General features: G+C 40.8%; 1 protein-coding gene across 5 annotated transcripts in view; it reads right to left on the bottom strand.

The window, feature by feature from the left end:
- Positions 1-23,273, bottom strand: part of Sol1 — a 307,494-nt gene that overhangs the window by 80,613 nt on the left and 203,608 nt on the right. For all 5 annotated transcript variants that reach the window (XM_072299662.1, XM_072299661.1, XM_072299659.1 and 2 more), the window contains one exon: positions 18,468-18,682. In XM_072299662.1, the coding sequence (XP_072155763.1) occupies positions 18,468-18,682 (215 nt within the window). The remainder of the gene's footprint in view (positions 1-18,467; positions 18,683-23,273) is intronic.

Raw genomic sequence — 23,273 nt, 5'->3', positions numbered from 1 at the left:
AAAAAAAAAAAAAAAAAAACTCCGGCCGTGGGAGCCGCAAACACGGGCTATATAGACATACCGTCCGTTCCGGGCTCAAATCCCAAAAACTCCGGCTGCTGGAGCCGTAGCTTTGGCCTCTGAACCCGGAGCAATCGAAGCTACGCCTCCAGCAGCCGGAATTTTCAGCCTTTGAGCCCAGAACGGACGGTATGTCTATATGGCCCGTAATTGCAGCTCCCACGACCGGAGTTTTTTTTTCAGTGCGTGAGTATAGGGTCTCTCCTGGATTGCAATTGGTTGCATTTATTATAGAAAGTTGGAAAAGTCGGAATGTTGATACGACGTTTATCCTCAAGCCGGCTTGCAGTTTCTGCTCGTAACTCAACAAGCCAGCGCCAAGCAGTTTCGATCCAGGCGCCTTGATACAACTATTCGAACTCTTTGGATGTCCGTATTGCATATACGAAATATGGAAGGCGTTCCGGCCGTCCTTGCCGACTCTAAAATATTTATTTACCGCTCTAGATGGATTGTGCCTCTAGTATAGTTTAGTGAGTGAAATCGTCATGCAGTGGTAGTCGTAATCGTTCCTTGCCCCTTTCTTCTTCAGCCTTTTTTCATTAATAGGACCCCATGTAATTAAAGCTGCGATTGAAAGAGGCCCAAAGAGGCCCTAAACGTAGGATCTTAAATGCGCCTATAAATAATACAATTCCTCCTCTCGTAATCTGTACTTTTTTAAACGGGACATCATTCTAATCCCTTGCAAGGAACCATTTCTAAAGTGCACTGCTGACTTTTACTCGATATTCATTGACATCGTTCTCTGTTTGACGCTAAATCAAGGATTTCTTTAAACCTCCCGTGATCACACGTGATCCGGAAGGAAAAACTGTTTAAGGAACATTTGAAAAAAGTCCAGACCCTTGACAAATCTGACGAGAAAAAATACTCTTGATTCAATCGGATTTTTGCTTGAATCAAAAGGAAATCTGCTCAAAAGAGACGTGGCTCTCAATTCAAACAAAAATCTGATTGAATCAAGCGTATTTTTTATTGTCAAATTTTATCAGAAATTGGACTTTAAATTCAACAGACTTTTTTTTCTAGTGTGCGACTATGAATAAGCAATACAAAGACCCTCCGTGTTGTCTCGTTCCCCTTTAATAAAGCAAATTAGCGACGCAGATTTTGAGTCACCCCAAACAAAATGCGCGTTTTTGCAGTTACACGTAAGTCACACACTTTCGAAATAGATTTTCCTTCAAAATCCGTCTAATCTCTTCTGGATGAAATAATGGAAATAGCTAAGAGAAGTAAATTCATCTTCTTTGTATGAAAACGAGACATATGAGAAAGCCGCAAGCAAGAAAAAAATGACGTAGTTTAGTAGGTAAAGGCAGCCAACGAAAGATGCTATGAAATAAAATTCACCCTTTTTCTGACCATTTCAAACCTGATTTGTTTGTTGTGTGTCCAAAACGTTACCAAGAAAGCATGCAGAAGATAGCTCTCGCGGCTGTCTTGCGTAACATTAGCCTAACAGAAAAATGAATACCATACCTTTTTTATACAATTGAAATGAAATCGGTTATAATTTTTAATCATCCAAACAATTTCTCAGAGTCTTTCGGATGATTGGTGGGAATTTGACAAAGAATGGAGGATTCGTTCAATAAATTTGAAGTTGAGAGCCCCAAATCTTCATTTTTGCACTTACGGCTGTCTTGCCTAACACTAGCCTAACATAAAAATGAAATACCATTCCTTTTCTATATAAATGAAATGAAATTTGTCGATGTTTAATCATCCGAACAATTTCTAACCGTCTCTCGGATGATTGGTGGGAAATTGACAAAGAACGGAGGATTCTTTCAATAAACTTGATGCTGAGAGCCCTAAATCTTTACTTCTGCACTGACAGCTCTATTGGCTAACAAGGCAGCGTCCGGCGCCAAACCTTACCTAACCTAACCTAACCTTACCTTACCTAACCTTACCTAACCTTACCTAACCTAACCGCCGGCATCCGTTCGAAGGGTCTCTAGCACTGTGGCCATGCGTCGCGGAAAACCTGGCGACGGCGGTGGCGGCTTGTCGTCGAAAAAAGGAAACTACAAACGCATCCTTCCGCGCGGGGGCTGAATGACAAATCGAGGAGGCGCTAACCAAACATTTATCTGCTAAAAGGGTAGCGACAATTGTAACTTCCGCCCGCGAAGCGCGACGCAGCCGACAGATCTCCGTGCGGATAAAGCAATCAAACGGGAGGGATAGACGCTCACAAACGCAAATCATGACGCCCTCCCCCGCCCCTCCGCCGCGGGGCACACTCACCCCCCCCCCTCGCACCCCTCACGAGCACCTCGACCCCACCCACCGGAAGAAAGTGAGATATGAGAAGTAAAGAGTTGTCGAGAAAGCACCGCATCGGCTATTGAAACTACGCTTTTTCCGCTACGCCAGCAGGTCCAGTCCTCCGACTTTCCTCTTACCTGTCCTCCATTGCTGCTAAATTTACGGCAAGAAGATTTTACTTGCGGATGGGGAACATTTATCACGTATACTACCGTGCTAAGGATAAACGCCGTATGAGCCTTCAGGCGTTAGCGAGTTACCTGTAGTAAATCGCGAATTTTCAGGAAGATTTGTGAATATTTTTTCTCCAATTTTTCAGGTAATTTTGTTCGCAATTTTACCTGAAGTTCCTAAAAATTTCAAGCATGAAAACATGAGTCCTGAGACCTATAAGAACATATATGTATGCTTAGCAGGGCTCACATCATAATGCACTTAGTTCCGTTTGGCAGAAATACGTCCATGTAGTAATGGCTCTATCCAAATGCAACGGGGAATATTGAATGACCTTTCAAAACATACTACTTTTCTTTTTTTTTATAACGAACATATTTTTTCCTCTTCCTGTAAAATATGTTTTAAGCGTCGATTAAGTCACTTGATTACGAGTCAAGTGATTAGAGATTACTATACCACTCTCCTACAGACATAACAGCACGGAAAAAATGGATAGCTGATTTAACGATTAATTTCTTAAAAAATGTGTCCGACATGTTTCAAATGTACATTTTACAAAGGTGAAAATTCAACCACGGGGATGGTTAAATTAGCAATTTTTTATCGTAGAATCTACATTTAAACATGTCGGACACTTTTTTTCACTACAAAATTGTTAAATTAGCAACATCATTTTTTCCGCGAGGGAGGATAACAGTGGCGTGGCGTGCTTTGCGATACATCGATTATTCTGCCATTTAAACCTATGGTAAAGGATCGATCAACAGAGTGTTCGCAACGAATGCCTTTAATAATCGATTTTTTGCCATAGCTTCAAATGGGGAAATATCGAAAATCGATCATTCACGCCTCGCCACTGGAAGATAAAGCCAGAGAAATACGAAGGAGAGACATTCGAATGAGTGCGCTGGGCGCGCAGAGAGTTGAGTCCCTTCCTACTGAGAGTCAAGACAACACCCCCTCACGGAGTCACAAACGGGAATAAAGATTACACAAATTGAACGGTTTTCGTAATCTTTGATAGGCCCATTCTAAAATTCTTCTCTCCGTTCTCTCTCTCATTCCGTTTGTTCCTTGTCGAACCCGTGATTCCCCGGTCCATTCCAGATTATAATCTTTGTAATTGGTGAAAATGTAATCTTTATTCCCGTTTGTGACACTGCGGAGGCCTAAAATACGAGAACCAATCAGAAATGGATTCACACTGTCTTGACTCTCAGTATAAAGGGACTCTAGCCGAGAGATCCTTTTTCAAAAATTCCCGACGAGAAGTGACAACTCCCGGCTACTCGAGCGGGAGCCTACAGGACCAGGTCGCACAAAGCGATTGAAAAGTGCTTGAAAATAAAGTCGGTTCCCCTCAAAGCCACGTCGTTTTTATCAGATAGACAAAACTTATTCAAGACTGTCTAACTGGGGGCGGGGGCATTTCGCGAGAGGGGACAGAGCGAGGGGCTGCAGACGGATGTTCCTTTGTTTTGGAGCTCTCCGGGGCGCGTTACGGCGTTAATCAAGTGCGTCGCTCACTTGCCTCAGTCGCAATGCGGGGACGAGGACGAGCTCGGACGCTTTTAACGATTAGTCATGCAAATTGCCGCCCGCTCGTCGATAATGAAAGGTAAAGATTCAAAGGATCCCGACGGTTTCATCATCTTTGTCGTGTTACAGGAGAGAGCAGGGGCGCTCAAATTTCTGAAATCGAGGCTCATTTAAAACGGGCCACTAAACTGTGAACCAATTTTGACTTGAGGAAAAATTTTTCTGATGGCATATAACACGCACTGGAAAAAAAGAAGAGAGAAGACAGAGTAGCGTCGAAAGAAAAACGCCTTCAATTTCCCGCTTATGCAACACGGACATCCTAAGACCACGAATAGTGGTATCAAGGCGTTTTCATCGTTAGTGCTCGACGTTCAGCCGTCGGAATTCGAACACAGATGACCTAGATGAGGAAAAACGTCGTTCGACATGGAATGAGCTGCAGGATAATTAGTAAAATTGATAGAAAAAGCGATAGATAAAGAGAACAAAAGAGAAATAAAACGAACCTATTGTTAGAAGCGGGTGGTTGCAATGGACAAAAGAGGTATACTGGAAAAAAAAGGTCGCTCCGATCGAAAGCCTAGACTCTTGAAAACATTGACAAGAAAAACTACTCTTGATTCTATAGGATTTTTGCTTAAATCGAGAGCCAAACCTCTTAATTTAAGTGGATTTCCTTTTGTTTCAAGCGAAAATCCGATTGAATCAAGAGTACCTTTTCTTATCAATGTTTTTAAAGTGCCTACACTGGAAAAAAACACATTGGGTCTAGAGTCTAGACTCTTAAAAACATCGACAAGAAAAAATACTCTTGATTCAATCGGATTTTTGCTTAAATCAAGAACCAAGCCTCTTAATTTGAGCGGATTTCCTTTTGATTTCAGCAAAAATCCTATTGAATCAAGAGTATTTTTTCTTGTCAATGTTTTCAAGAGTCTGGACTCTAGATCTAATGTGTTTTTTTCCCCAGTGTAGAACACGAACTCAAAAACCGAGAAATAAGCACACTGAAAAAAAAAAAGATTGGTAGAATTTAACATTCCTTCACGCTGTATTTTACACAGCGTTAATTGGACCGCGTTAAGCAGAAAGGAACCAAGCCACATCAGCTATTGCCAAATTTACTCGGGCAATCGTATTTTTTTGAATAAAAACAGTTCTGCGGAATTTTGTGAAAATTTCAGTGAATATTTTGTATAGTACGAAGCAAAGTCCTTAAAATTTTCAAAGGAATCCGCACAAACGCTCTCTTGTAAAAAATTAAATTGCTCGGCTAAATTTAGCAGTGGCTGATGTGGCTTGGTTCCTTTCTACTAAACGGCATCCAATTCAGAGTCAACTCTGCCAGAAGAAAGGTAAACGTTACTATATAATGATACAAGTAATTCATCTGGCAGAATCGGCTTGAAGATTGGTATCACTGAAAAAAATGAGTTAGCGTCAGATGACTAAAATGGTTTCTATACACTAACTCAAATTGTGTGATTTGGACACACATGATTTTTGGTTTCTGTACACTAACCACTATTAGTGCTGGAAACTAATTCCGCTACTCTAATTCGCATTCGGTAGGGTTGGGTCAACCTAACCTCAAAACTGAGAGAGGAGAAAACGGCTTAGCGAATGATAACTGGACAATACTTTTAGGAAAAGAAGATTTCTTAAAGATGAGAGGTAAAAATCAACTGACCGGTTCCAAATGAACGACAGAGGAAAGGAATATCCCATAGGTATGTGCAAGTAGACAGAATTATCCTTTAGAGAGACACACACTCACACATGAAACGGTAGCGAATGTTCACACTGAATAAACATATCTCGTCCGAACACTTGAGATATTCTTTTGAAATTACGGGAGAACACGAACTATAGAAGTAAGCAGTAAGTTCACAGATTTTCGTAAAATATAAACTGAACGCGGAACGCTTTAATCGCAATTTAATACAGAAGATTGACGACTCCAACGAATATCATGCTTGTTTACGTTTTGAATCGAACAGACGATTTCTAACCTTAACAGGTTTATTTATGTTGCTTTCGAACGTTTTCAAGAAAGAGAGGACACTATAAATCATACCGGGAGTATTTACATTGTCAAACGAGCCCGAAATTTCACATTTTAATTGATTTTCACGAGCTGACGCGATTGAGGCTGTTGTACCGACGCCACTTTTTCGAAACTAAATAAATGTAACGGACAATGTGGCAGTTAGTGTTGAGGGCGAATTAGTTTGACCCGAAGGTGAATTTGTCTTACCACAGCGCTAATTTTACAGCTAGTGCTGTTTTCCAATTCTGGTTCGCGCTCTAGTAAAGTCAAGTCAGCGTATGAAGCGAATTGATTGGTGCTTCAGTACAATAAATTAGTTCTGAAGCCTAATTTTGATTCTACTTGGCGAGAACTTACCAAATTAGTTCTCAACGCTAACTACTTTTTTTCAGTGTATAATTTAAAATTCCTCCATGCTGTGTGAAATACAGCGTGAAGGAATGATAAATAATTTTATCGATCTTTTTTTTTCAGTGCAAGTCCAAAAAGTGCAACTGTTCCGCAAATTTGAAGCAGCTGCGCTCGCGGTTTGTGAAAGAAGCATCAGATGCTTCCTTCACAAGTTCAATTCCGGTAAGACTGACGTAAAACCACCGGTTTGAAAAATTAGTATTCTGGAAATAATTTAGAGAACCACGTTCGGACAGGATTTTTACTTTTTAAAGGACAAAATAATTGTTTCAGAATTTTTGGCGCAATGACGCCTGAAGATTTTGACGGCTGTTCCACAATCTTGGCAACATCGCAATGCTGGGAGTATCTTATTCCAGAATGTCGTTACACTGTTTCTGAGCAACGTTCATATAATATCTTTGAATCACCTAATTTTTCCCGAGGAGAGCCTGCAGTTCGATCTCGAATCCGCTCCCTCCAATAAAACACGGCGCAACGCGAGTAAACCGGGAATCACTGCTGCGTTCGATAAAATTCGCGAGGAAATCTTATTTTGAAAGCCTGTCACAGTTCAAACGCAGCGGAGTATCGGGAGAATACGGCTCAATTTACGGTGGAAAACAAACTGAAGCTCGCGGCTCGCAGCGTTCAGGTTTCCCAGGATTTTACGAGAATGCCAGACGCGCAACAAAATCAGGGTTATTAGCGATCGGGCCCTTTATAGCGACGTTACGTCCAAATCCCTTTTCTTATTCGGGTCATTTCTTTTCCTTATGACATCATCAAATGTCGGGCGGTGTTTGTATAAAACGCCCGGGCCGGGGGGGGGGGGGGGCGGTGGAATGGGCAGGAATCATGTATCGATTTACAACGCGCAACCATCCGTTGTGTAAATATGATTAAGCTCCTATTTTGCCACCCCTATCGACCTCCCTCCCCCTTCCCGTAGCGCTAAGCTCCCCTCTGGTGCAAGCTCACCTTTAACCGGATATTCGGGCTCTGTTAGTTAGAACACAGGGAAAAACAGCGGAAATGTTTCCGTGTTTTACAGTGTGTGCGGAGCGGAAGGCGTTCATGCTTGGTCTCGAAACACGTTTTGATGGGATACAATATATGCAATTACGAAGTGCTATCATACCGAACAGAGTAGACCCTCTCTAACCAATTCAGCTATTCTACACACTTCCTTGAATTATCCGTATTTCATTTTTATTTTACATCGCGCACAGTGAAAAACGTCGAGCCGAACGCCGGAATGCACTTCATTGTGGAGCCTATTTCGCTCTTCAAAACTGGAAAGATTTGAGAGCAGATCGATTTGCTGCCCCCACCTATGATTTTGCCGATGAGAATCTAAAGTACTGACTGTTATTTTTCGCTTTTGTCTTTAATTGAATGGCATCGAATAAAAACCATTTGGCCCTTACCCTTGATATGCACTTGATCAAATCGTGTGCAAAATTGGCAGACAATTTTTCGGAAATGAATGCACAAGTTTTCTAAAAATCTGTGTATTTCATTAAAGGAGAAAGTTGGAAAAGTCGGAATGTTGATACGACGTTTATCCTCAACCCGGCTTGCAGTTTCTGCTCGTAACTCAACAAACCAGCGGCAAGCAGTTTCAATCTTAGCGCCTTGATACAACTATTCGAACTCTTTGGATGTCCGTATTGCATATACGAAAAATTGAAGGCGTTCCCGGCCGTCTTTGCCGACTCGTCAATATTTACTTACCGCTCTAGATAGATTGTGCCTCTAGTATACTTTAGTGAGTGAAATCGTCATGCGGTGGTAGTCTTAATCGTCCCTTGCCCCTTTCTTCCTTTGCCCTTTTTCATCAAGAGGACAATTTTATTATGTAAATACAACTTACGTGTAAATAAATAATAATGAAGCACTGCGACTGGTTAAATTAATCTATTGGCACTAAATGCCAATTTTTTAGATATTGAGTTTTTATTTTGCTCATAATTCTTCCAAAGTTGGATAGAACCAAGAATATGGCGTGAAGACCATTTTTAGAGATAATCCTAATACGAGTCCTTATACCACTTCCATGATTGCATCGACCCTTGTGAGGTTTTATTAACACGAAGGACTCAAAGCTGGAGAAATGGACATTAGCGGTTTTCACACGACGCGATTCAATGGGTCAATTGCGCTGATCTCAGCGTCGTGTTTTGAAGCTTAATTTTTGTAGATCAGCTCAAAAAAGTAGAATCCGTTCAAACAGCAACTTTCCACGTTCAATATTACTCGAGATGTTGTTGAAAAATTCGTTTTATAACGTCATCCACCGCGGTAAGGACACACCCTTAGTTTTTTCCAACTTGCTTTCATCCGAGTTTCACATTGATTACCCAGTGCAAATTTTTGTATCACTGGCTGATGAAAACAAGATGGAAGTAACCAAGATTGTCACCACCGCGGTGAATGACGTCGTTAAACGAATTTTTCAAAGCCCAAAATCTCGGTTAACATTGAAAGTAGAAAGTTGCTGTTTGCAGAGACCTTACCTACTGTTTTTAGCTGATTTACAAGGATCGAGCATCAAAATACGATTCTGTGACGAACGCAACTAATCAACTAAGTTCTCTTATCCTTTCGAGGAGAAAAAAATAAGGGAGAAGCGAATGGGGAGGAGGGGGAATACAAAAAAAGGAGAAAAATGATCGCAGGAATTTTCGACTCGGTATCTTATGCAGTAAGAATGGGTCGAATATGAGTAAACCCGCCTCACCTCTGTTTCAGCCCTTCAATGAGTATTCCAATTGCGAACTGCTCGAATTGGCAGCATAAGTTCTTAAAACGCGAGTCAACAGACCCACAAGGGTGTTTGTCGTCAGGCGCTCACCGTGTATTTTCCTCATTTCTTGACCAAAGGTTCTAGATTAAACTTATTTGTTTGCTTGCTCCTTGAACCGTTTTTCCGATCTCGATTACTCGAACGCAAATTTGCTTTTCGCCGGGTCCAATGTTTATGTCTTCGGAGGAACCGACGTTAAATGTTTGCCGCGAGCTATGATATTTATGAGACTGGATTAACCTGCTTTGAGCTCCTCGTGTTAGTTTGATTGGGGCGAGATTTGAAATCAGTAAAAAATCCCTTTTCTCCGTCACACTGGAAACAGAGAACCAAGTTTCATTGACAAGGTGTTGATATTCGCTTCTGAAAATGTCCAGTGAGGCATCCTGATCATAATTTGGACCACATTTTGCAACGAGGAAGTACGGTTTCCCTCTGTAGATGAGTGTTTTTAGGAATGAACCAAATATAGCAGTTCCTCCTGGCAAAATGGGCCTGTTGCAAACTTTTGCTAGAGCAAAAATAAGAGTTTTTCCCTATAGATAATGCCTCAAAAATCACGATGAGCGCATTGGCAAAGTCTGAAATGCACTCATAACTTCACAATCTGCGTAAGAAATTTGCAATTCTTTTGAGCTCCCCGCTTCAAAAACGATACTACGGTACGGGTGAACATTTTGTTAGAGGAGTCATTCCATCGTCGGCAATATTCATCTGGCCGACGCTTCCGCAGTTAATGCAGTTCCGCAGAACGACTCCTCTAACAAAATGTTCACCTGTGCCGTAGTTTCGTTTTTGAAAAGGGAAGCTCAAGTAAACGCAAATTTCTTACGCAGATTGTGAAGTTAGGAGTGCATTTCAGACTTTGCCAATGCGCTCATCGTGATTTTTGAGGCATTATCTGTAAGAAACAACTCTTAGTTTTGCTCTGGCAAAAGTTTGCGACAGGCCCATTCAGGATAAACCATGATCAGAATAGCTCACCAGATATTTAAACGGCATTTATCACACGAACTGCTATTTTTGGTTTGTCTGTAAGAAAAAAAAATCTGCATGTAGAAACTAATGGTGTATAAGTTGCTTCCCATTGCATCAGCTCAAGTGCGAACCTCTGATGTTACTCGAAAATCTTCGTAAGGGTCGTAGAATTCACAGAGGTCTGTGAGCAAGGAGAATTCATTTTCGATTAGAAAGGAGCGATCATTTCCTTGGTTTTTACAAACTGAAAAGTCATTAACTTATTTAGAAAAAAGTGTGTTACACACGAATGAATCGAAAGTAATAGAATGAACGCTGGACTTTTTTGCATAGACCGATTCGATTGAGACTGATCCAATTGATCAAAGGCATTTTTCCCCCATGCATTTATTACCAATCGCTGAAGGTTTCAAAGAAAAGCTTCCTGCTTTGTCAGAATAAAAGGATTTCGTAATATTCAACTCGTATTAGGACGCACGGGGGTATGCGTTCGTCAAATACTTCTAAACGGAATTCCTGTACGCTTTAGTTGCCTTTACAGGGTGGCGACTAGACTCAAATATCAAAATACTTTATTTTTTCTGAATGTTTTAAGGAATTCCTGACTTTTCCGCGATTGAAAAAAAAAAAAAAAATCTTAAATATATGGTGGGAAATGAACCTTGCTCTGACACACAAGACTTCAGTCGTATTATTTCTGAGAATCTTCGAATTTTAATACTTGCATATTTGCTGATTATTTGTCTGTGGTCTTCTCCTCTGATAAAAAAGTTCCCTGACCTTGAGCAAAATCCTTCGAGTTTTCCCTGACTTTCCAGTTTTCTTTAGAGCGAACATTTATAAATTTCGAGCCCTCGATGTTGATTCAGTTTCCTTTGAACAAATAAAATAGGAATCACCCTACTTTAGGGTGTCTCCTATTTTTGAAAGTTGTAAAAAGTCAAGGTGCGGGTCACTCAAAATATGCTACGAGGAATGCTTTGGAGACCTCTAAACGTTTTTAAAATTTTGTTTTCCTTTGTAATGATTCTTGATTTTGACACATCGTAGCATATTTAGAGCGACCTGCATCGTGAATTTTTTCAACTTTCCAAAAAAAGACATACCCTAGTCTTTATGCAGTTTCACCACGTCTCTCGACTCCAGCATGGTGTAAAGAATAATCGGAAATTGCCACCTTTTCTTTTTAATCCCTAAGCAGGATTCCAAACGTTGGGTTCAAATGGTCAAACTTCTGCCGTGATAGCGAAGAGAGCCGTAAGTTTGAGAAAACGGGTTCAGTAGCTTCGGAGCGGAAAATTTCCTTGAGAGAACCCTTCGTTTGTCAAGTTCCCACCAATCATCCGAAAGACTCTTAAAAATCGTTTTGATGATATCAACTATCTTCATTTTAATTAGATAAAAAGGATATTATTCATTTTAATTTTAGGCTAGTGTTAGACAAGGCAGCTGCAAGTACTATCTTCTGCCAGGGCCGGATTTACCTACTTGCCACCCATGGGCCGCCCCTTCTCATTCGTTTTGAAACATCGATACAAACCATCAAGTGAACGTGCCGGAGGAGGAGGGGTGCATAAGACGCGTTTACTCGCGTTGAGGACATTTTTGTGAAAGCCCTGTCAAAACTAGCAAAATTTCACGGAACTTTGCGCGAAAATTAAGTTCCATAAACCTATCTCTGTGTGGCCGAGGCCTTTCATTTATAAGGAAAGAACGAACAAATTATGAAAGAACACACAAGAATGTGGTTTAATGATTTTAATTTCCGCCACTGCGCAACCACACTGTGTCTGGCGCAATGCGTGAAGTTTCTATACACTCTTGTTTTGCTACGCAGTCTTTGCTATGCGTTTCACGCCGACCGCTGCTGACCGCACTGTTTTTGACGCAATGCGTGAAGTATTCATGCAGTCTTGTAGGCACTATTAGTTTAACGTCAACCGCTGCTGACCGCATTACGTTTGACGCAATTCGTGAAGTATTCATGGAGTCTTGTAGGCGCTAATATGTGTTTCATGCTGACCGGCGCGCAGAGGGCTTCTCCTTTCCATCTCAAGTCCTCGTCATCATTGCTCTCTGCGCCGTGCCGCTCCAGGCCAAATTGCGTGCTTGGTTTCTCTCTCAACTAGACTAATGAAAGGCTCTGTCTCTTGTATCACCGAAAGACGAACAAATTAGAAATTACTTTGCTTTAACTCTCAGGAAATGAGAGATTTTTTCGCCAATTCTCGTTTGTAATTAATTCTTGATACCTACATTTGAAAAAATTACAAACATTTGCGGCCCTCTAAATTTGCCGCCATGGGCCGCGGCCCATGTGGCCACCCCCTAAATCCGGCCCTGTCTTCTGCATGCATTCGTGGTTGCGTGTTGGACACACAAAAAAAAAACATTTTCAGGTTAGAAATTTGCAGGTAAAGGCGGCATTTTACTTACAAGCTCTGTTTTCATTGGCTCTTTGGAGCAACAATGCTAATTACGGCTATCTTGTCTGAGACTACGTTATTTTCTGCCCACTCACGGCTTTCTCGTGTGTCTCGTTTTCATAAAAATAAGGCGAATTTTGAAGGAAACTCGAAATCGAAAATTTGACAGTTACGGCTCTCTTTGCTATCACGGCACACGGCAAACGTGTACTTTTGGTTCTCTTGCTGAGCTTTTTCTGTCCTTTTCGGCGGGACGACACCGAGCTAAGGTTATTCCACGAGTCCATTGTTCGATTCCTGAAGTTTGAAGCTTAGGTGCCATGCGACGGAGTCACAAGGGGCTACGCGGTCCATTATTCCAGCTCGGAGCGGGCTCGTCGGCGCCGTGAAAAACAAACCGGCGAAAAGCAAACGAATTCCCAACTTTGACAATTAAAAACTCCGACGGAGCCGGTACACTGCTGCAACAGAGGCTCCGTTAATGGGTCATCGGATCGGAGGAAAAGTTACCGAAAGTGGAAGATAATTCGCCCGTTCAATAAGTTGACAGGCTGCCGCGCAATGTAAACAAGGCGCCGCACAGTGGGTCCAGTCAATCAGAAAGCTCGGATACTTGTAAATTTTAAAGGGTGATTCTAGGAGGAAATTTCACGAGGAAACCGATGAAACAACTTTTCAAATCTCCAAGTATTGTTTAAACGGATACAAATTTTGAATAGCAGCCCGAGATAATGATAACAGCACTGGAAAAAAAACACATTGGATCTAGAGTCCAGACTCTTGAAAACATTGACAAGAAAAAACACTCTTGATTAAACAGGATTTTTGCTTGAATCAAAACGAAATCCGCTTAAATTAAGAGGCTTGGTTTTCGATTTAAACCAGATTCTGATTGAATCAAGAGTACTTTTTCTTGTCGATGTTTTTAAGAGTCTGGACTCTAGATCCAATGTGTCTTTTTCCAGTGAGTGGAAAAAACAAGGAGGAAAAACGGGGAACAAGACTAAAAAAACACAATTAATAAAACCCGAGACGTTTCGACTCAAATCTGAGTCATTTTCAGTCGGAAACAATAAAAATTTAAAAAAAATAACGATGAAAAACCTGAGCCCTACATGGTGCTGGCCAGGATCTGAGAAAAAGAGAAACTTGGTCTATTTTTTAAATTTTATTGTTTCCGACTGAAAATGACTCAGTTTTGAGTCGACATTTCTTGGATTTTATTAATTTTGTATTTTTAGCCTTGTTTCCCGTTTTTCCTCATTGTTTTTTCCACTGTTCAAACGGAGTTATGAGCTTGTAATGTTTTCAAATTTTGTCCGACCTCACCTATTGACTCGATCTACTGTACGCCGGGCCGGAATTGTATCGAAGCTTTCAATTAAAAGTTCGCCCGGAGTACCTTAATACTTTAATCAGCGTTTTTTATTCATTAGCGCGGGGGTTCCACCCCGGGATTGCCATAGCGTGCTACAGTAATAAATTTAACGGATGTAAAATGTGAAACATTCTTCGTTTCCCCTTCGAAAGAACTTAACTCCATTTCAATGTTGCCAAATTGCCTCTCGTGAATTGCCTGCTAGCAGAGAGAAACTTGGGTGTTCCTAACTGAAAATTTTGCGGATTTTTTCCTCTGATTTTATGCATGAATCAGGCAAATTCTGAAAATTGTACATGTACATTTCGTCGTTCTCCTCACAAAATTACGTAACTCTGTTAAATTGTTGCCAAATTTCCCACCCGCAAATTCCATTTTACCGGGAGAATCTATCGCATTTTAAACTGAACATTCCACTAATTTTTCTCAGATATTATGCAAAAATCAGACAAAATTTGGACAAAAATTAAGCAGGGACAGTCTTGTAAAAATTGAATTGTTTGAGTCAGTTTTGCGACTTTGGAATGGAATTACATTCCTTCGTCGGGAAAATGACGATTTTTGTAAAATAAATTAATTGTTTCAGTCAATTTGGCAAACATGGAGTGGAGTTACATTTTTTTCTCTGGAAGACGACGAACTTAGACCGGGAATTTCAAATCCCTCGAATTTCAGATGGAAGTATGACGATGGATAATCTTCATTTTCTTGGGTTCTTCTTTTCATTCATCCTTTGCTAACAAGAATAGTCGTCAGGCATGATTCTTCTAAAATTTCGTTGAATTTTCTGTATTCATAATTGGACGTGTTCCTGCCAAACAGAACTATGTGCATTACGACGTGAGCCCTGTTATGCATTATATTCTTATGGGTCTCAGGGCTCATGTCTTAATGCACATAATTCCGTTTGACAGAAATACGTCAAACAATTGCAAAGTAGTTTTGAGAAGGTCCGGATTTTCTATTAAAGTCGTTGATGCTTGCTCTTTCTTATAAACCGAAATGAATCAGTGTTTAATATTTAACATATCCTTTGAAGGGCGAGGAGGAGGGGAGATTCTTCACAGAACTGGCCAAGAGTACACGGAAAAAAATCAGGGTAGGGTTCGGCACTACCTATGGGTAGTTTTAGGGTTGGTAGTCCTGAGGAACAGAACATGTATTCGTCAACGCTACCTGTCGCTGTTCGTAGCGCCTACCCGCCGCTTGACTGCAACACACACGGCAAGCTTGTCTCCACAAGTAGAATTTCTCTTGCGGAAGGCTAGAATGTCCGGGATGCGTATGCGCCGTGGACTGCTCGACTATCGTCATCGTATTCGCCTCGGACGAGGAAAGAAAACATGGCTGCCCCGCGTCGCGTTGCCCAGTCCGGCGCTTTATTTAAAGTAATAGTTTAATACTATGAGAAAAGAATCAACACCCGAAAACTCCGATTTTCCTTGACATAAGCAAGCTGGCCAGGACGGCCTAGTGGTTAGCGTGTCTGACTCTAGACCCATAGATCCCGGGTTCGAATCCCGGTGGTGGCGACAAATTTTCACCGAACTGACGAGTGAATCTGCAGAAACAGATTCTACTCGACCTTAATCCCTGAAAATTTGAAAGCCGGAGCTATGGAGCATGAATGTTCTAAAAGTCTCCCTGATGCCCGTTGACAATCAAATAATTTCTTTGTAAAAACTCGTGTCTATAGCTAGCTATGGCTTCCTGAGCAACAAAAAAAAAAAAAAAAAAAAAAAAAAAAAAAACTGCAAGAAAAATTTAAAAAAATAAAAAATTAAAAAAAAAAATAAAAATAATTGAAAAAACTATATTGTGTGCAGTGAAATTATACTCTACGGGTATAATCAGATTTTTTCGCACATTTTGGCAACTTTGCGTCAAGTAGGCTTTAGCCCTGCCGGATCTATCCTTGGAGCCTTCTGTTTCTGTGCCTACGCGCTGCCAGATCTGTTTCTGAACGTCACGGGTCATCTAGCGTGGAACGCAAGCGCGAGGTAGGCTTCAGCACTACCTTGGCTTACGACTGCGAAATCAGGTACCGCGCGGTAGTGTTGAAGGGCAGAAACTAGTCCTCAACCCTAACTCATTTTTTTCCGTGTAGCATAGTGTGATATTCAGTGCTGGCTTCGGTGTCGTAAGCCATTGTTTTCCGAAGTAATTTTTTAGCTTTTTCCTATCGATTACATTCTTGGAAATTCACCAGGAGGGTTACCGAAATGAAATTTAGTCAACGTATGGTGTATGGTGTTTTTTTTTTTTTTTTTTTTTTTTTTTTTTTAAAAAAAAACATTAAAATTTTCGGGTATGTGTTGATCTTAGACAACATGGGAGTGACGTTGCTTTTCCGAGTACACAATTTCTTAACACAACTTTTAATTTGTTTACTTCGTGAGACTTCAACTTTTCTTCGTGCGAAGAAAACTCCGTGAAAATTTCAAGAAATGATATTGATTTGTTCTACTTCAAAAAAAATATAATGAGAGCGGAGATTTTTAACCACCACAAACGAGATACGTAATCTGGCAGTTTTACCATTGATTTTTTCTTATCTAAACTCTTTTGACCGAACCTAACCTAAATTGACCTTTCCAACGCACAGTTTGCTAAGAGAACACTTAATTTTTGCTTTTACTTCGACAAAGTTGTCTTAATACATTTTTGGAGCCTAGGTTCGTCTAATATCACACAATACTTACACCAACGATTTTGAACGCTATGCTCACTTTGATTCTTCAAGAAAAACTTATCTCTCATTAAAGAGACCACGGAGTCCAAAATCTTGGACGCGACGCTACATTACCATCAAACATGCGGAATATCCCAGCGCGCTTTCAGGATTTCCCCGAGTTTAAACAATTCAATTCTGCGGGGGACATTTGGAGCAACGTCGGGTAAAAAATGACAGCAACAGTAACGTCGATTTGTATAAAAATCCCGCCGTCCCCTCCCGCGGTGGCGAGGGAGGCAAACGCGTTTTTACCCCGCTGCGGCATCTCTGAACCGCAATCGTTGATTCGATTTGAAACGCGCGGTTGAACGACGTGTTGTGAGCGGTTGCCGCATTCGAACAATAACCCGCGAAACTCCCTTCAACCTCGCGGTGCGGAAAAAATTCAACTTAGAACACGCGAGCCGGCAGTCCGGCAGCCGGCTGTCGGAGATAAAATCAGCGATTTGATTATGGGCCAAGCGAAAAATTAGATTTCCCGTTGACGGCTACTCTTGTCCCCGATACTGGGGAGAGGGGGGTGAGGACCTGGAAGGGAAGGGGGGCGGAAGCCGTGGCACCCCCACCTAGGGTAAAGTTTTTCATTCAACGCGTGGCGCCGCGCGAAACTACGGACGAGGAAGAATGGCTGTGATTACGATCTGGGGCGCCCTCTCCGTATTTTAAATTTTCCCAATTCGCGGTTAATCTGCTTTTTCGAGTCCCGCGTGGCATGCTCGATCAATCTCTCGCTCGGGCGTTGGAATATGCTCCCTCCAGATGTGTTACGAAGGAATGCGTTTGCGTTCTATTCTGTCGTGCTGAGGAAGAACGCCTCGCGCCATCGCGCCTTCAATTTTGCAGACGCAACACGGGCATCCATCGAGCACGAATAGTTGTATCTCAGCGCCGTCACCAACATGCGTTCTTTCCTTGGCTCTATTCCCATAATGTGCTCGTTCCGTTCGCTTATTTGTATAGTGATGCTTCAACGGCTACGTGAGCGACTTAGCTGAGGATCCAAGGGACGTAGTCTAATCGGGCCTTCTTTTTTAAAAACTTTCCTCCAGAATCTTGTTATTGTGAAAGTTGAGGTATTGAGCCCGAAATCTTCATGTTTTTACTTATGCCTCTCTATGTTATCGTGACGAAAATTATGTTAAAATATGGTTACTTTAAGGTAGAAAAATTGCAATTTTGTTTTTCAAATCTTCATTTTTGTACTTACTGCTCTATGCTATCGCGACAAAAAGTATGTTACACTGGAAAAAACACATTGGATCTAGAGTCCGGACTCTTAAAAACATCGTCAAAAAAAAATACTCTTGATTCATTCGGATTTTAGCTTGAATCGGGAACCAAGCCTCTTAATTTGAGCGGATTTCCTTTTGATTTAAGCAAAAATCTGATTGAATCAAGAGTATTTTTTCTTGTCAATGTTTTCAAGAGTCTGGACTCTAGATCCAATGCGTTTTTTTTCCAGTATAAAATATTTTCATTTCAAGGTAGAAGAATTGCAATTTTATTGAAAAAAATTCCAATTTTCCCCCCAATTTTTTGCAATTTTATTGAAACAGATTCCAATTTTATTAAACTATTTTCGTTGCACTAGGCTATTTGGGAAATAAGGGGGGGGGGGGGGGGTTAGACGCTCGACTACTCACGTTTGTCGATGAAGCGGAAAGATCCTACGAAGCCGGTGGCGTTGTTGAGGTTGCTCTGGGAGTGGAGCTCGAGGATGAGGGCCGGGCCCGAGCTGTAGAGGACCGGCGGGATGTCCTGCAGACTCCCGCACAGCACCCGCGACCAAGGGCTCAGCTCGTTCACCTCTCCTTTCTCCAGGTGCAAGAAAACTTTCAGGTAGTCCCCCTTCAGGCAGCTGAAACAAACAAATAACATCCAAATTTAAAATCATAGATTCTCTTCATCTCACAATTATTAAAGGCCAGGAAGGACAAAAATAATTAACTTATGAAAAAACCATTATGCTGAAAACAAATTAATTTCTATTTTACAAAAACAAAACAAAAAAAAAAAAAAAAAACTTGACCTGAGGCCTTCCGACTAATAATTTCATCATCGGAGGTAAAGAAAAATGAAAAAGTAAATTCACTTATACGTGAATTTACTTTTTCAACTTTCTGTGACTCGGGTGATGGCATTGATTGCCCAAATACCTCATGTCAAAAGTAACTTTTTCAGTTTTTTTTTCCAAAATTGTAATTACTTTGTTTGCAGCATAATGGTTTTTTGTAGGTTAATTATTCCTATTATAATTGTGATAGGAAGATATCTCCCTTCCGGATTACTACAAATAGTTCAAATAGCGAACACAATTCATTCCCAATAGTGAGGCATGAATGATCCATTATCGATATTTCCCCATTTGAAGCTATGGTAAAGAATCGATTATCAAAGTGGTCGTTGCGAACACCCTGTTCAGCGATTCTTTTCCATAGGTTCAAAAGGGTTATCAATCGATATATCGCAAAGCACGCTGCGCCATCGGTCATTCCTACTCTTCTCACCATTATCACTCTGATAGAGACACTACTTACGGCCCCGATTACCATCAGTGGTGAAGCGCGAACGATCGATCATAGATATTCCTCCATTTGAAGTTGTGGGAGAGAATCTATTTTTAAGATGTTCGTTGCGAACACCCTGTTTATCGATATTTCTCCATTGTTTTGAATGACAGACTAATCGATATATCGCAAAGTACGCAACACCGCACTGATTAGCGCTGTCTCCACTCGTCAAAATGGCAGCTCAAAGTGAATCGATTTCAACGATAAGTGGCTCAAAGTCGGGACTTAATGCGATTGATGAGTGTTGCAACTCAAAATAGAGCGGCGCGACTCTTTTTTGATCAACAATCGCGAACAGATCGTATTTATCGATTCACTTTGAGCTTCCATTTTGACGAGTGGACACAGCGCTATTACCACGTTGCGTCGGTCCATTCGATAAAAGTTGAAAATAATAAATATCAACAAGACACAAGCTTGAAAAAAAGCTTGCATCAGTCCTCGTTTGGTGAGCGAGGGAGATGTGCGAACCCGTAAGTTTTTCGGGGTTGAAACTCGGACTCTTTTGTTCACATTAGGTTTTTACAACCTTGATAGGTCTCCACGGTAGGAAACTTTCGAAGTGAAAGGAGTCAGGATGGCGATGGACGTGGGTTTCAATAGAGTCTTGGGAGCAAGAGAGCAAAACAGACAGGGTTGGCTTCGATTTGCCCGCGATGTTGTCAAGAGTCTTATTAAACACAGTTTGCACTAAATGTCGACTCGACCTACGTTAGAGTTCATTTCACGCCAAAGGACAATGCATGTTTTACGATTTGAATCGTGAATAAAAAGTGTGACTTTCGAGAGGAAACCCACTAAAAATATGGCGTGAAGAATATGGATTACATTTTGCAATAAGGAACCACTATTTCTGGCCCATTTTAGAAACAACATACGTGCCATTGCTTTCCCTCCGCGGATATGTGCTTTTATGGAAGGGCCAGAGATAGTGGTTCCTTATTGAAAAATGTAATCCATATGTAACAAGGTGATGGAATATAGTGCTATTCTAGGGGGAAAATCAAGGCCAAACAAATACCAAAATGTAATGGTCCTCTTGCAAACTTCAGCGATAGAGCAAAAATTACGATGAGCGTATTGAAAAAGTCTGAAATACACTCATAAATACACAATCTGCGTTGCAAATTGGCGTTTTTCAAAGCCTCCCACCTCAAAAACGATTTTTGGCACAGGGGTGTAAACATTTCGTATGAAAAGTCGTTCCATCCAAGCCTTGCGCACTAGGATGCTTCCATTACTTCCACATTATTCAACATAGCTGACGTTTCCGCGCGCAAATTGTGAGAAATCACCGCAGTCTTTATCAACGCAAGGAAAATGTGAAATAAAAAACACCGTCTCGTTAAATTCATTTTGGCAATTCAGTGTCGGTCTTGTTGAAAATTGCGTAGTATCTTATTGCGCAAGGGTTGGATAGGACGACTCTTCTCACAAAATGTTCATCTGTGCCGTAGTTTCGTATTTTAAGCGGGAAGCTTAAAAAAACGCATCTTTCTTACGCAGGTTGTGAGGCCAGGAGTGTATTTTAGACTTTCATGATGCGATTATTGTGTTTTTTGAGCCATTAACTTTAAGAAATAACCCTTCTTTTTGCTATAGCTGAAGTTTGTAACAGGCCAATTAGAGTCAAAATAGTTAAGCTCTAATAAGTGGATCGCAATTAGCAAAAAGAAACCAGCATGATCACACACGGAAAAAAAAAGAATTGCTGATTCAGCAACTCAATTGCTAAAAGCAGTGAGTGCAATATTTCAATGTAGATTTTACAACACAAAAATGCTACTTTAACCACATTGTAAACTAATTTAACCACAAAAATGGTACTTTAACCACATTGTAAACTAATTTAACCACAAGGGTGGTTAAAGTAGCATTTTTGTGTTGTAAAATCTACATTGAAACATTGCACTCACTGCTCTTAGCAATTGAATTGCTGAATCAGCAATTCTTTTTTTTTCCGTGCAATGTTGTAAAAATGTTGCTTTTTAATAATTATCTAAAAAAAAACCCCACAGAATAGCAAAAAAAAAAACATTTTAATGTCGAATTTGGCTGGCTATGCTACATAGAACATGGTGATAGATTTTTTTTTAAAAAAAAACGAGCTTCAAGCCAAAAATAAATTAAACAAGTAATATTTCAAACTACATAGAGATAAGAAATAATAAAACAAGCAGTAAGCTCCAACGCATTCGCGTCGGAAAGCGGCTCTGGCGACGGTAGTTGTAGTCATATGAATGAGGGCCTAGACACACAAACTCTTTGGGAGGACCTAGGGGGCCTAGAGCCCCCAAAAGGCCTCCAAGAAGGCCTAGTGACGTAGGTTAAGGGGCCCGTTCGCCAAAACTAATCGGAACTTTATGAATAAATTGCTCCATTTAAAAATCAAAACAATATCGAATTGCGATATATTACACGGATAAGATAGGGCTATCTCCTGTCGTAAGCGGCGACATAGAGTCGATGTCATTTCAATAATCGCCCCGATGGCCACGATAGCTGTTAAACGTTTACAGTTTCCTTGGTAACCTTTGTTTGCTATCAGCTGATATCGAGTAATATGCCTAGGAAGCTCCAACCACTGCATTCTTCCAAAAAAACCGCGAAAGCTTTAAAATTCAAAATTTCAAATTTTGAACGTAAAGTACATTTTTTCCATCACGAGATTAAAGCACAGACAAGTTTTGAATTATTGACTGTATCACCATGATTCCAAAAATACACTACACAACATAGCATTGGCTAACAATAAAACAATATGCAATAAAATAAAGTCATGACAAGGTACATAGTCGAAAATGGCGCCGATTCCCATCAACCAACGCGCGGTCTCTCCAATGTAACATGGTCCATTGATACTCCCCAGCTGGGACCGTCCGGAATAGCAGCTCTAGTGCAAGCACCAGAGCCGCTAAAAAATAAACAAAGTCTTGTAAGTTTTTTATTATTTCCCATCTCTATGTAGTTTGAAATATTACTTGTTTACTTAATTTTTGGCTTGAAGCTCGTTTTTTTAAAAAATTAATCCCCATGGCAAATTACTTTGGCCTCCCGCTAGATAACAGTTAATTTTGCAGAAAAATGTTTGTACTCATTTTAATACTGTGCATATATTATGTATGTTTTGGCTTCCCGCTAGATAACAGTTAATTTTGAAGAAAAATGTTTGTACTCATTTTAATACTGAGCATATATTATGTATGTATCTAACAGAAAATGAGAAATTTCAAGATTTTAAAAACACCATAATCGCGCTGTTTCCTTTTTGCTAAATGCGGTCCAAGTACCGGTGCAAGTTCAAGTAGTTATTTATTAATGGATGAAGGGCTGAGTTTTTGAGAGGAGCCCAAGATGTTACTTCGAACCGACACCGTTGCAATTTCCCTTCTGCACTCACAACTCACTCGAGGAGTATCAGGTGACCCGGGCCGTACTCGCGCTTTGTCGACCACCTCCTCCCTCTTCGGGATGGATCAGCTTTATTTCCGCTTCCGAGGTGATTTATGCCTTTGCTATATCCGCACCTTTTGCGGAAGGTCGCGTCGCGTTGGGGCAATCGGATCGCTTTGAAGGAGCAGAGTCTTTTCCCGGGTGCGGAAGTTTTCCGGCCGGTGTTACGCCAAATCTCCACTGGATTTCCCGCGCGGAGTGCGAGAGAAGTTCCTAACGGCAAATTTAGCACGTTCTGTGAAAGTACACCCGATGGGTAAATATCCAAATACTGGATACCTATAAAATAAATGGTGTGAAAGAAGGGCCGTTTTTCCGGAATTAATAGTGATTTTCAAAAGATCCGGGGGAAATGCCGAGTTACGCCCGAATTTACTTGCGGAAGTCGTCAAATTCGATCAAATAATGATTAAAATTGATCAAATT

The sequence above is a fragment of the Bemisia tabaci genome, chromosome 4 (assembly GCF_918797505.1).
Source record: "Bemisia tabaci chromosome 4, PGI_BMITA_v3".
NCBI lineage: Eukaryota > Metazoa > Arthropoda > Insecta > Hemiptera > Aleyrodidae > Bemisia > Bemisia tabaci.
This window is presented reverse-complemented; position numbering and strand designations above follow the sequence as displayed.